The sequence below is a fragment of the Bos grunniens genome, chromosome 12, assembly GCF_055505025.1.
Source record: "Bos grunniens cultivar Pamir isolate PY7600 chromosome 12, Bosgru_T2T1.0, whole genome shotgun sequence".
NCBI classification, from domain to species: Eukaryota; Metazoa; Chordata; class Mammalia; order Artiodactyla; family Bovidae; genus Bos; species Bos grunniens.
Genome location: NC_141176.1, coordinates 70598629 through 70613267, shown reverse-complemented (window position 1 = coordinate 70613267; position 14639 = coordinate 70598629). Strand labels below are relative to the sequence as shown.

At 42.0% G+C, this 14639-nt stretch overlaps 1 protein-coding gene across 1 annotated transcript in view; it reads right to left on the bottom strand.

The window, feature by feature from the left end:
- The window catches only part of LOC147361869 (ATP-binding cassette sub-family C member 4-like), a 368491-nt gene that overhangs the window by 280980 nt on the left and 72872 nt on the right, over positions 1–14639 (bottom strand). Inside the window, exons 2-3 of the mRNA XM_086328626.1 lie at positions 6312–6422; positions 5106–5226 (exon numbers count right to left, since the gene is read on the bottom strand). Coding sequence (XP_086184752.1) covers positions 5106–5226; positions 6312–6422 — 232 coding nt within the window. The remainder of the gene's footprint in view (positions 1–5105; positions 5227–6311; positions 6423–14639) is intronic.

Genomic DNA, 14639 nt, shown 5'->3' with positions numbered 1-14639 from the left:
GTTTGAGTGAACTCTGGAAGATGGTGATGGACCGGGAGGCCTGGCATGCTGCAATTCATGGGGTTGCAAAGAGTCGGACACGACTGAGTGACTGAACTGAACTGAACCGAAAGTTAATGTTTAGGCATAATAATGGGAATAGAGTTATATAAAGGGACAATTCTACATCTTTTAAAGATACAGACTAAAATATTTACAGAATAAAAATGATGCGATATCTAGGTACTGCTTCAAAATAATTTGGGGAAGTGAGAGTAGGGGTTCAGATGATTCAAGACTGCTCGTGAGTTGGGAACTATTGAAGCTGACTTAGGATGACATAGAGGCTTATTTTCCCCCTACCCTCTGAGTTCTTAACTAACACTCCCTGTAATAAGAGACAGAATAACAAGAGAAAAAGAAACAGAAGTTTATTAATATGCAGACCTCCTATATACCTGGGAGATACTCAGGTATCTCCTGGCTCAATTCACTACCTTAAATACCATCTTGAGCTCAAGACAAACAAAAAAGTGAGGTAGTACTTATAAGAGATTAATAGGAAAAGCAACACCATGGGACTGGGTGTGTCATGCATAATTAAGGCTTCTGGAAGACTTTTCCATTGACAGGATTCTTATGTGATTTAGAGCCATCTTTCTGGTACAAAGAGGGAGACACTCTTACAAATGGAGATTTCCTTTATCAATGTAAATGTCCCTCACGGAAGGTTAGTTTATACTCTGTCTTCAGATCTTCTCCTGTGTCTAGTCTCAAAAAAAAAAAAAAAAAATCAGCTCAAAACAATCCAAAGATGCATGTTCTGGGGTGACATATTCTGCTGCCCTATAATCCTATACTGTTTTTGTATTTTTGAAATATTCTTGAAAACCTATGTGGCACACCTGAAAATAATACAATGTTGTAAGTCAATTATACTTAATTTATTTTAATTTTTAATGCTATAATAAAAACTTACACATGCTTTTAAAAAGAAAACGAAAGTGGATTGAAAAGATAACCTTCATTTATTGAAGGAGGAAACAGAACAGGCTCTATCTTGAGAGCAAGACTCCATCTTGGGCTGGACTGTGAACTTTGAGCTTCATGCCCAGTATCTATGGAAACAACATACTAATGGAAAACCAGACACCACTTCCCCCCCACCCCAGAGGAAGGAGCCTCAGGATTTGTACCTAGACTCTCCAGTCACCTAAAAGAATGTGCTAATTATCTCTGTAACAGAACAAAGTCATAAATCCCATTATGTTTATCAGGATATGACCACAGGCCTATTGATAAATGTCCACTGTTTAAATATCTAGGCTTATGACACATGAGCCTAGATATGGCACAAACACAAGTGACTGTGACGGAGCACAAGCATGGCCCAGAGGAGCTAACCGACATCCGAGGCCAAGGGCAGCACTGGGAGGAGCTACCCCACATCCAAGGAGCAGTGGCTGCGCGGGTGCAGGAGGGCCTAGAGGAGCTACTCCACGTTCAAGGTCAGGAGGGGCGGTGGTGAGGAGATACCCCTCCTTCAAGGTAAGGAGCAACGGCTGCACTTTGCTGGAGCAGCCATGAAGAGATACCCCATGCCCAAGGTAGGAGAAACACAAGTAAGATGTTAGGTGTTGCAAGAGGGTATCAGAGGGTAGACACACTGAATCCATAATCTCAGAAAACTACTCAATCTAATCACACTAGGACCACAGCCTTGTCTAACTCAATGAAACTAAGCCATGCCCTGTGGGGCCACCCAAGACAGGAGGGCCATGGTGGAGAGGTCTGACAGAATGTGGTCCACTGGAGAAGGGAATGGCAAACCACTTCAGTATTGTTGCCTTGAGAACCCCATGAACAGTATGAAAAGGCAAAATGATAGGATACTGAAAGAGGAACTCCCCAGGTCAGTAGGTGCCCAATATGCTACTGGAGATGAGTGGAGAAATAACTCCAGAAAGAATGAAGGGATGGGGCCAAAGCAAAAACAGTACCCAGTTGTGGATGTGACTGGTGATAGAAGAAAGGTCTGATGCTGTAAAGAGCAATATTGCGTAGGAACCTGGAATGTTAGGTCCATGAATCAAGGCAAATTGGAAGTGGTCAAGAGTGAATGTCAACACTCTAGGAATCAGCAAACTAAAATGGACTGGAATGGGTGAATTTAACTCAGATGACCATTATATCTACTACTGAGGGAAGGAATCCCTTAGAAGAAATGGAGTAGCCATCATGGTCAACAAAAGAGTCTGAAATGCAGTACTTGGATGCAATCTCAAAAACAACAGAATGATCTCTGTTTGTTTCCAAGGCAAACCATTCAATATCACAGTAATCCAAGTCTATGCCCCAACCAGTAACACTGCAGAAGCTGAAGTTGAACGGTTCTATGATGACCTACAAGACCTTGTAGAACTAACACCCAAAAAAAGATGTCCCTTTCATTATAGGGGACTGGAATGCAAAAGTAGGAAGTCAAGAAACACCTGGAGTAACCAGCAAATTTGGCCTTGGAATATGGAATGAAGCACGGCAAATGCTCATAGAGTTTTGCCAAGAGAACACACTGGCCACAGCAAACACCTTCTTCCAACAACACAAGAGAAGACTCTACACATAGACATCACCAGATGGTCAACACCGAAATCAGATTGATTATACTCTTTGCAGCCAAAGATGGAGAAGCACTATACAGTCAGCAAAAACAAGACCGGGAGCTGACTGTGGCTCAGATCATGAGTTCCTTATTGCCAAATTCAGACTTAAATGGATTTGTTTAATGACCTCAATCAAATCCCTTACGATTATACAGTGGAAGTGAGAAATAGATTTAAGGGACTAGATCTGATAGACAGAGTGCCTGACAAACTATGGACTGAGGTTCGTGACATTGTACAGGAGACAGGGATCAAGACCATCCCCATGGAAAAGAAATGCATAAAAGCAAAATGGCTGCCTGGGGAGGCCTTACAAATAGCTGTGAAAAGAAGAGAAGTGAAAAACAAAGGAGAAAAGGAAAGATATACCCATTTGACTACAGAGTTCCAAAGAATAGCAAGGAGAGATAAGAAAGCCTTCCTCAGTGATCAGTGCAAAGAAATAGAGGAAAACAACAGAATGGGAAAGACTAGAGATCTCTTCAAGAAAATTAGAGATACCAAGGGAACATTTCATGCAAAGATAGGCTCGATAAAGGACAAAAATAGTATGGACCTAACAGAAGCAGAAGATATTAAGAAGAGGTGGCAAGAATACACAGAAGAATTGTACAAAAAAGATCTTCACGATCAAGATAATCACGATGGTGTGATCACTCACCTAGAGCCAGACATCCTGGAATGTGAAGCCAAGTGGGCCTTAGAAAGCATCACTTCGAACAAAGCTAGTGGAGGTGATGGAATTTCAGTTTAGCTATTTCAAATCCTGAAAGATGATGCTGTGAAAGTACTGCACTCAATATGCCAGCAAATTTGGAAAACTCAGCATTGGCCACAGGACTGGAAAAGGTCAGTTTTCATTCAAATCCCAAAGAAAGGCAATGCCAAAGAATGCTCAAACTACTGCACAATTGTACTCATCTCACACGCTAGTAAAGTAATGCTCAAAATTCTCCAAGTCAGGCTTCAGCAATACGTGAACCGTGAAATTCCTGATGTTCAAGCTAGTTTTAGAAAAGGCAGAGGAACCATAGAAAAATTGCCAACATCTGCTGGATCATTGAAAAAGCAAGAGAGTTCCAGAAAAACATCTGTTTCTGCTTTATTGACTATGCCAAAGTCTTTGACTGTGTGGATCACAATAAACTGTGGAAAATTCTGAAAGAAATGGGAATACCAGACCCACTGACCTGCCTCTTGAAAAACCTGTCTGCAGGTCAGGAAGCAACAGTTAGAACTGGACACAGAACAGACTGGTTCCAAATAGGAAAAGGTATACATTAAGGCTGTATATTGTCACCCTGCTTTTTTAACTTATATGCAAAGTGCATAATGAGAAACGCTGGGCTGGAAGAAGCACAAGCTGGAATCAAGATTGCCGGGAGAAATATCAGTTACCTCAGATATGCAGATAACACCACCATTATGGCAGAAATTGAAGAAGAACTAAAGAGCCTCTTGATGAAAGTGAAAGAGGAGAGTGAAAATGTTGGCTTAAAGCTAAACATTCAGAAAACTAAGATCATGGCATCTGGTCCCATCACTTCATGGGAAATAGGTGGGGAAACAGTGGAAACAGTGTCAGACTTTATTTTGGCGGGCTCCAAAATCACTGCAGATGGTGACTGCAGCCATGAAATTGAAAGAAAGTTTACTCCTTGGAAGGAAAGTTATGACCAACCTAGAAAGCATATTGAAAAGCAGAGACATTACTTTGCCAACAAAGATCCGTCTAGTCAAGGCTATAGTTTTTCCAGTAGTCATGTATGGATGTGAGATTTGGACTATAAAGAAAGCTGAGCACTGAAGAATTGATGCTTTTGAACTCTGGTGGTGGAGAAGACTCTTGAGGGTCCCTTGGACTGCAAGGAGATATAACCAGTTCCTCCTAAAGGGTATCAGTCCTGGGTGTTCACTGGAAGGGCTGATGTTGAAGCTGAAACTCCAATACTTTGGCCACCTGATGCAAAGAGTGGACTCATTTGAAAAGACCCTGATGCTGGGAAAGATTGAAGGCAGGAAAAGAAGGGGATGACAGAGGATGAGATGGTTGGGTGGCATTACCGACTCAATGGACATGAGTTTGGGTAAACTCCAGGAGTTGGTGATGGACAGGGAGGCCTGGCATGCTGCAGTTGATGGGGTCACAAAGAGTATGACACAACTGAGCGACTGAACTGAACTGAACAATATCCTAACTTGGAATAAAATGTCTTTTCTTTTCAGTCCTTCATTCCAGGATACTACATTTTAATCAGTTAAAAGGAAAAGAGTAACCACCAGAGGTCCAGTCCTTTAATTATCTTTGTATTCTAAAGATAAATACAACCATTGAGCTACATCATGTTTCCTAGACATTTTATCCTCTGATCTTAAACCTCTGGCCTCTTTCCCTACCAGTTGCATCCATCTCAGTACTGATCTGCATGTATACAGTAATGCACTGTATATAAAAGCTTTTACCTCAAAAAGCTTAAAAATTGCAAAAGGCAAATAGGATTTCCAGTAACACTTTATGATTGCTTTCATTAAAGAAGGCTCCCGTGCATCTTTCTCAGCTCTCTTAACTTCTTGATCCCAGTACCTGTGATAAGAAACAAAGCACAGTAAAGAACAGCATGTCCACAAAGGGAAAACAGGGGAGGGGCGGAGTGGAAGATGAGCCTTCACTACAAGGCGCCCTGTGGCTACCCTATAGATGCTGGCTAACTGCCCATAGGGCTTCTGTAAGCAAAGATAAACGGTGCAGACCCTGAAGTACCAGGTGTGTTTCCCTTCAACAAGCCTTGAAGAGAAAAGTCCTAGTCTCAGGAAATGAGTTCCTGCCAAACTTTGCTGGATTCACAGCACCATGAACAGCTCAAGAGGGCAGACACCTTCCTCCTGCTGCAGGAAAAAAAAAAAGCTAATCCTGACTACATGTTGGAAACTGTTTTTCTGACTTGCTTTTTGTTGCTTTTGTTATTACAGTCATAGGTAATGGCCTGCCTCAGAGGACCCTGCCACTCTGCCTGACTGTAAACTAAAGTGCCTTTGTTCAGTTTGTAGATAATCTGACCTCCCACCTGTGAATAGAAGAGATTAACACTCCCCTTCCAAAGGCTGGCCATTCCCTTGGAGGTGTATTATAGGACTGAAAATCTTTTCACTTTACTTCCCCATTGTCTCTCCCTCTCTATTCTGCATTTTGACTTTAGTTCCCCATTGCTTCCTTCTCTCTGACTCTACAAAAGAACCTGGCATCCAGACCTCCACAAGATGGTTACTCTGGGTCACCAGTCTGCCACCTTCTGGGTCAGCCAGCTTTCTGAATAAAGTCATATTCCTTGCCTCAATACCTTGTCTCTCAGATTCATTGGTCTGTCATGCGGTGAGCAGAGTGAGCTTGGACTCAGTAACACTCCAGGGACCCCACCTCCCAGGACAGAGCTCAGCCTCCAAGGCCTCGACTGTGGGCTCCCTCCACTTGCACAGATGCACAGGGAACACAGATTCCCTGAACCTCCAAAGTGGGCTAAGACCAGGGTTAGCCTGAGATAGGTGAGCATGTGAAGTCAGGGGAGGAGGCTCAGAAGAACCCAGAGGAAGGCAAAGCCCCCCACATACACACCTTTAGCCCCATGTGGAAATTCTCACTCTCCTCCCCTTCTCCCTGCTGCCTGTGCTTACCCTTGCAGTTCTTCTCCAACGTGCTGGGAGCGATCTTCTGGAAGCACCGAGTACATGTCATCTTCTTCTAATCTCCGTTTGTGACCAATTTTAAACAAGGGATTTATCCACCTGTTAAAAATTAAGAGAAAAGAAAACAGATGTAAATTCAAACTACACATCTTGTCGCAGAGAAGAAGCCAATTCTGACTCCATGTTGAAAACTGTTTCTTTGACTTGCTTTTATTAGTAAAATCATACACAACGGCCTCCTAAAAGAACCCTTGCCCTTCTGCTTCACTGTAAACTACAGTGCCTTTGTTCAGCTCATTGAGACAGAGTTTGTCCCTCCCTACCTGTGAGTAGAAGAGCTTGACACACCCACTTCAAAGGCTGGTCATTCCCTTGGAGATGTTTTGAAAGACTGAAGACCCTTTTACTTTACTGCCTCTCCCTCTCTATTTTGCCTTTTGACTTTAGCTACTGATTGTTTTTCTCTCTGTGATCTATAAAAGAATCTGGTATCCAGACCCCAATAAAATGGTTATTTTGAGGCATTAGCGTGACATTGTACAGGGATCAAGACCATCCCCAAGAAAGAAACGCAAAAAAGCCAAATGGCTGTCTAAGGAGGCCTTACAAATAGCTGTGAAAAGAAGAGAAGTGAAAAGCAAAGGAAGAAGGGAAAGATATACCCATTTCAATGCAGAGTTCCAAAAAAATAGCAAGGAGAGACAAGAAAGCCTTCCTCAGGGATCAATACAAAGAAATAGAGGAAAATAATAGAATGGGAAAGACTAGAGATCTCTTCAAGAAAATTAGAGATACCAAGGGAACATTTCATGCAAAGATGGGCTCAATAAAGGACAGAAATGGTATGGACCTAACAGAAGCAGAAGATATTAAGAAGAGGTGGCAAGAATACACAGAAGAACTATTAAAAACTTATATTTTTTTTTCTTTTAATATCTGTGACTTTGTTTTGTTTTGTTTTTCTTCTTTTCTTTAATATTTTATTTTTAAAATCCAACCTTTACTCTAGATTTTTAATCTTTGCTTTTTGGTATGTTATCAATTTTGTACTTTTAAGAACACAATCTTCAGTCCCCATTTTTACTTGGGAGCGAGATTATTGGCTTGACTACTCACTCCCCCTTTGGACTCTCCTTTGTCTCCACCAGGTCGCCTCTGTCTCCTCATTCCCCCTTCTCTTCTCTACCCAACTCTGTGAATCACCAGTGTGTTCCGGATGGTGGAGAACACTTAGGGAACTGATCACTAGCTGGGTAGGTCTCTCTCTTTTTGATTCTCCCTTTTTATCCTCCTGGCCACCTCTGTCGCCTTTCTCCCTCTTCTCTTCCCTGTATAACTCCGTGAACATCTCCGAGCGGTCCAGACTGTGGAGTACACATAAGGAAGTGATTACTGGCTAGCCTGCTCTCTCCTCTATTGATTCCACCTCATCTCATTCGGGTCACCTCTAACTCCCTCCTCCCTCTTCTCTTCTCCATGTAACTCTGTGAACCTCTCTGGGTGTCCCCCACCGTGGAGAAACTTTTCATCTTTAACCTAGATGTTTTATCAACAGTGCTGTATAGAGGGAGAAGTCTTGAGACTACTGTAAAAATAAGACTGAAAACCAGAAGCAGGAGGCTTAAGTCCAAATCCTGAGAACATCAGAGAACTCCTGACTCCAGGGAACATTAATCGATAGGAGCTCATCAAAGGCGTCCATACCTATACTGAAACTAAGCACAACCCAAGTGCCAACAAGTTCCAGAGCAAGACATACCATGCAAATTCTCCAGCAACACAGGAACACAGCCCTGAGCTTCAATATACAGGCTGCACAAAGTTACTCCAAACAACTGACATCTCATAACTCATTACTGGACACTTCATTGCACTCCAGAGAGAAGAAATTCAGCTCCACCCACCAGAACACCGAAACAAGCTTCCCTAACCAAGAAACCTTGACAAGCCACCTGTACAACCCCATCCACAGTGAGGAAACTCCATAATAAAGAGAACTCCACAAACTGCCAGAATACAGAAAGGCCACCCCAAACTCAGCAATACAAACAAGATGAAAAGACAGAGGAATACCCAGCAGGTAAAGGAAAAGGATAAATAATTTCACCTTTTTCTCAAGCGCACACGGAACCTTCTCCAGGATAGATCACGTCCTGGGCCATAAATCTAGCCTTGGTAAATTCAAAAAAATTGAAATCATTCCAAGCATCCTTTCTGACCACAATGCAGAAAGATTAGATCTCAAGTACAGGAGAAAAACTGTTAAAAATTCCAACATATGGAGGCTAAACAACATGCTGCTGAATAACCAACAAATCACAGAATAAATCAAAAAAGAAATCAAAATATGCATAGAAATGAATGAAAATAAAAACACAACAACCCCAAACCTATGGGACACTGTAAAAGCAGTGCTAAGGGGAAAGTTCATAACAATACAGGCATATCTCAAGAAATAAGAAAAAAGTCAAATAAATAACCTAACTCTACACCTAAAGCAACTAGAAAAGGAAGAAATGAAGAACCCCAGGGTTAGTAGAAGGAAAGAAATCTTAAAAATTAGGGCAGAAATAAATGCAAAAGAAACAAAGGAGGCCATAGCAAAAATCAACAAAGCCAAAAGCTGGTTCTTTGAAAGGATAAATAAAATTGACAAACCATTAGCCAGTCTCATCAAGAAACAAAGGGAGAAAAATCAAATCAATAAACTTAGAAATGAAAATGGAGAGATCACAACAGACAACACAGAAATACAAAGGATCATAAGAGACTACTATCAGCAATTATATGCCAATAAAATGGACAACATGGAAGAAATGGACAAATCCTTAGAAAAGTACAACTTTCCAAAACTGAACCAGGAAGAAATAGAAAATCTTAACAGGCCCATCACAAGCACAGAAATTGAAACTGTAATCAGAAATCTTCCAGCAAACAAAAGCCCAAGTCCAGACGGCTTCACAGCTGAATTCTATCAAAAATTTAGAGAAGAGCTAACACATATCCTACTCAAACTCTTCCAGAAAATTGCAGAGGAAGGTAAACTTTCAAACACATTCTATGAGGCCACCATCACTCTAATCCAAAATCTGACAAAGATGCCACAAAAAAAGAAAACTACAGGCCAATATCACTGATGAAAATAGATGCAAAAATCCTTAACAAAATTCTAGCAATCAGAATCCAACAACACATTAGGAAGATCATACACCATGACCAAGTGGGCTTTATCCCAGGGATTCAAGGATTATTCAATATCCACAAATCAATCAGTGTAATACACCACATTAACAAATTGAAAAATAAAAGCCATATGATTATCTCAATAGATGCAGAGAAAGCCTTTGACAAAATTTAACATCCATTTATGATAAAAACTATCCAGAGAACAGGAATAGAAGGAACATACCTCAACATAATAAAAGCTATATATGACAAACCCACAGCAAACATTATCCTCAATGGTGAAAAATTGAAAGCATTTCCCCTAAAGTCAGGAACAAGACAAGGGTGCCCACTTTCACCACTACTATTCAACACAGTTTTGGAAGTTTTGGCCACAGCAATCAGAGCAGAAAAAGAAATAAAAGGAATTCTAATTGGAAGAGGAGAAGTAAATCTCACACTGTTTGCAGATGAAATGATCCTCTACATAGAAAACCCTAAAGACTCCACCAGAAAAGATCTTCATGACACATATAATCATGATGGTGTGTTCACTCAACTAGAGCCAGACATCCTGGAATGTGAAGTCAAGTGGGCCTTAGGAAGCATCACTATGAACAAAGCTAGTGGAGGTGATGGAATTCCAGTTGAGTTATTTCAAATCCTGAAAGATGATGCTGTGAAAGTACTGCACTCAATATGCCAAAAATTTGGAAAACTCAGCAGTGGACACAAGACTGGAAAAGTCAGTTTTCATCCCAATCCCAAAGAAAGGCAATGCCAAAGAATGCTCAAACTACCACACAATGGCATTCATGTCACACTCTAGTAAAGTAATGCTCAAAATTCACCAAGCCAGGCCTCAGCAGTATGTGAACCACGAACTTCCAGATGTTCAAGCTGGTTTCAGAAAAGGCAGAGGAACCAGAGATCATATTGCCAACATCCACTGGATTATTGAAAAAGCAAGTGAGTTCCAGAAAAACATCTATTCCTGCTTTATTGACTATGCCAAAGCCTTTGACTGTGTAGATCACAATCAACTGTGGAAAATTCTGAAAGAGATGGGAATACCAGACCACCTGACCTGCCTCTTAAGAATCCTATTTGCAGGTCAGGAAGCAACAGTTAGAACTGGACATGGAATAACAGACTGGTTCCAGACAGGAAAAGGAGTATGTCAAGGCTGTATATTGTCACCCTGCTTATTTAACTTATATGCAGAGTACATCATGAGAAACGCTGGACTGGAAGAAACACAAGCTGGAATCAAGATTGCCGGGAGAAATATCAAAAGCCTCAGATATGCAGATGACACCACTCGTATGGAAGAAATTGAAGAAGAACTAAAGAGGCTCTTGATGAAAGTGAAAGAGGGGAGTGGAAAAAGTTGGCTTAAAGCTCAACATTCAGAAAATTAAGATCATGGCATCTGATCCCATCACTTAATGGCAAATAGATGGGGAAACAGTGGAAACAGTGGCTGACTTTATTTTTTAGGACTCCAAAATCACTGTAGATGGTGATTTCAGCCATGAAATTAAAAGAAAGTTTACTGCTTAGAAGGAAAGTTATGACCAACCTATACAGCATATTGAAAAGCAGAGACATTACTTTGTTAACAAAGGTCCGTCTAGTCAAGGCCATGGTTTTTCCAGTAGTCGTGTATGGATGTGAGAGTTGGACTATAAAGAAACCTGAGCTTCGAAGAATTGATGCTTTTGGACTGTGGTGTTGGAGAAGTCTCTTGAGAGTCCCTTGGACTGCAAGAAAATCCAACCAGTCCCTCCTAAAGGAGATCAGTCCTGGGTGTTCATTTGAAGTACAAATACTTTGGCCACCTGACGTGAAGGACTGACTCATTAAAAAGACCCTGATGCTGGGAAAGTTTGAGGGCAGGAGGAGAGGGGGATGACAGAGGATGAAATGGTTGTATGACATCACTGACTCAATTGACATGAGTTTGGGTAAACTCCAGGAGCTGGTGATGGACCGGGAGGCCTGGCATTCTGTAGTTCATGGGGTCACAAAGAGTCATACATAACTGAGCAACTGAACTGAACTGAGCCTGCCATCTTCTCTGTCAGTTCCCCAATTAAAGTCTCTACCTTGCATCAGCAGCTCATCTGTCAGATTCATCAGCCTATTGTGAGGTGAGCATAGTGAGCTTGGACTCGGTAACAATCTCTAATTAGAACCCTATATTAATGGGCTTTATTAAAAAGAAAATTCTACATTTTAAATATATAGAGACATGAGTGGGGGGAATATATGGGCATCCCTGGTGGCTCAGTGGTAAAGAATCCACCTGCCAATGCAGAAGACACGGATTCGATCCCTGGGTCAGAAAGATCCCCTGGAGAAGGAAGTGGTAACCCCCTCCAGCATCTTGCCTCAGAAATCCCAGGCACAGAGGAGCCTGGTGGGCTAACGTGCATGGTGTCACAAAAGAGTCAGACACAACTTAATGACTAAACAACAATACATTCATATATATGCCCTAGCTCTACACACTGAAGGGGTCCTAAAAGCAAAGACATACCAGTTGCAAAGAACATTCCAGCCCCCAAATGTTAGGGGTTTTGTTTCTTTAACCTACACAATTACAAAATATTTTTCTCATGATGAGAACTTTCACAGTTGAGAAATAAAATACTGCTTCCCATACCAGTAAACAAAGGATATCAGAGTCATCAATAATTGCAGCCACCTCCCTCTGAGTGAGTGAACTGGTGAGTCCTTTGGGAACACAGGAAGGAAACAAACAAACAAACAAAAAACCATGCTATATGTTGTTGCTGTTCAGTCGCTCAGTCAGGTCTGACTCATTGGGACCCCATGGACTGCAGCATGCCAGGGTTTCCTGCCCTTCACGATCTCCCAGAGTTTGCTCAAACTCATACCCATTGAGCTAATGATGCCATATAACCATTTCATCCTCTGTTGCCCCTCCTCCTCCTGCCCTCAATCCTTCCCAGCAACAGTCAAACTGCAGCAACCCCCAATAATGACCCCAGAGGGAGCACAGGATGACAAAACACTAGATACTGGCCCCAGATAACTGAGGTGCATATCAAAGGAATAATTTCCATGAGCCCAGATTCCTGCATTTTCCCATTCAAAGGAAAGCACTAAATTCTTCAATTTGAGATATCTGGTTTTCTTTCATTAAGAATATTTTGACGTTCAGACTACCTGTCCTTTAGGGGAAAACTCCTATATAACTGGGCTCTACACCCTCACCTCCTCAGAACACTTTTCTCAGGGTTACTTGAGATGCTTCCTCCTAGACTTGAAGTCTTAAGAATATCTACTGAATAAAACATAACTGTCAATATTTAGGCTCTGCAATTTTTTCTCAATCGACTCTCTTAGGTACTTTGCTGTTGTTGATGCTGCTAAGTAGCTTCAGTCGTGTCCGACTCAGTCTGACCCCATAGACGGCAGCCCACCAGGCTCCCCCGTCCCTGGGATTCTCCAGACAAGAACACTGGAGTGGGTTGCCATTTCCTTCTCCAATGCATAAAAGTGAAAAGTGAAAGTGAAATCGCTCAGTCGTGTCCGACTCTTCACGACCCCATGGACCGTAGCCTCCCAGGCTCCTCCACCCATGGGATTTTACAGGCAAGAGTACTAGAGTGGGTTACCGTTGCCTTCTCCCTTAGGCACTTTGCTGCTGTTGCTGGTAAGTCGCTTCAGTCGTGTCCGACTCTGTGCGACCCCACAGACAGCAGCCCACTAGACTCCTCTGTCCCTGGGATTCTCCAGGCAAGAATACTGGAGTGGATTGCCATTTCCTTCTCCAGTGCATGAAAGTGAAAAGTGAAAGGGAATTCGCCCAGTCGTGTCCAACTCTTAGCGACCCCATGGACTGCAGCCCACCAGGCTCCTCCGTCCATGGGAGTTCCAAGCAAGAGTACCAGAGTGGGGTGCCAGTGCTTTCAAATATGCAGTATAGTAATTTTTCAATGTATTAGTAGTTTGGGGGAGGTAATTTTAACTTTGTTTATTTATGGTTGCACTGGGTCTTCATTGTTATGAATGGGCTTTCTTGAGTTGTGTCGAGCAGGGGCTACTCTCTAGTTGTGGTGCTCAGGCTTCTCATTGTGATGGCTTCCCTTATTGGGGAGCATGGGCTCCATGCTGCATGGGCTTAGTTGCCTTGCAGCATGTGAGGTATTCCCAGACCAGGGACTGAAACTGTGTTCCCTGTATTGGCAGGTGGATTCTTTATGACTGGACCACCAGGAAAGTCTGCAATACAGTATTATTAACTACAGTTACTAACCTGGACATTAAGTCTTCATGATTTATTTGTAACTGGAATTTTGTGCCTTTTGTTCCTCTTCACCTAGATCCTGGTTTTTAATACATTTTTTCCTAAAAGGAACCAGGCTCCTTGAAGCAATGGCTAACTCCAGGGTTGGGAGACTGTATGCAAACACCTGACAATTAGCTGTTTTGATTATAATGTAATTTCCTAACATCAAGCTATGGAGACATCCATTACAAAAACATTCACCTCCAGTGAACACATGCCAACTACACGACTAGATAAAGAGCCAGGCCAGCTTATCCACGAAGTTCCTTTTTGTAGAAAGCTCACATTGACATGATAACAGACTATCTCACTGCTTGCTTGCTCCTCCCTTCCTGTTTTTTTAAGTCCCACTCTCATGTTTTAATTAACCAATAAAGAGTGAACCTGTTGAATACTAGACACCACACTCTCAACCCCAAAGAGGCAGAAGTCCAGATCCAAATACTCTCTCCCTGGACTACCCTAAAGCCTTTAACTGTGTGGATCACAACAAACTGTGGGAAATTATTCAAGAGATGGGAATACCAGACCAACTTACCTGCCTCCTTAGAAATCTGTATGCAGGTCAAGAACAACAGTTAGAACCAGACATGGAACAACGAACTGGTTCCAAATTGGGAAAAAAGTACGTCAAGGCTATATATTGTCACCCTGCTTATTTAACTTATATGCAGAGTACATCATGAGAATTGCTCGGCTGGATGAAGCACAAGCTGAAATCAAGATTACTGGGAGAAATATCAATAACCTCAGATATGCAGATGACACTATCCTTATGGCAGAAATTGAAGAAGAACTAAAGAGCCTCTTGATGAATGTGAAAGAGGAGA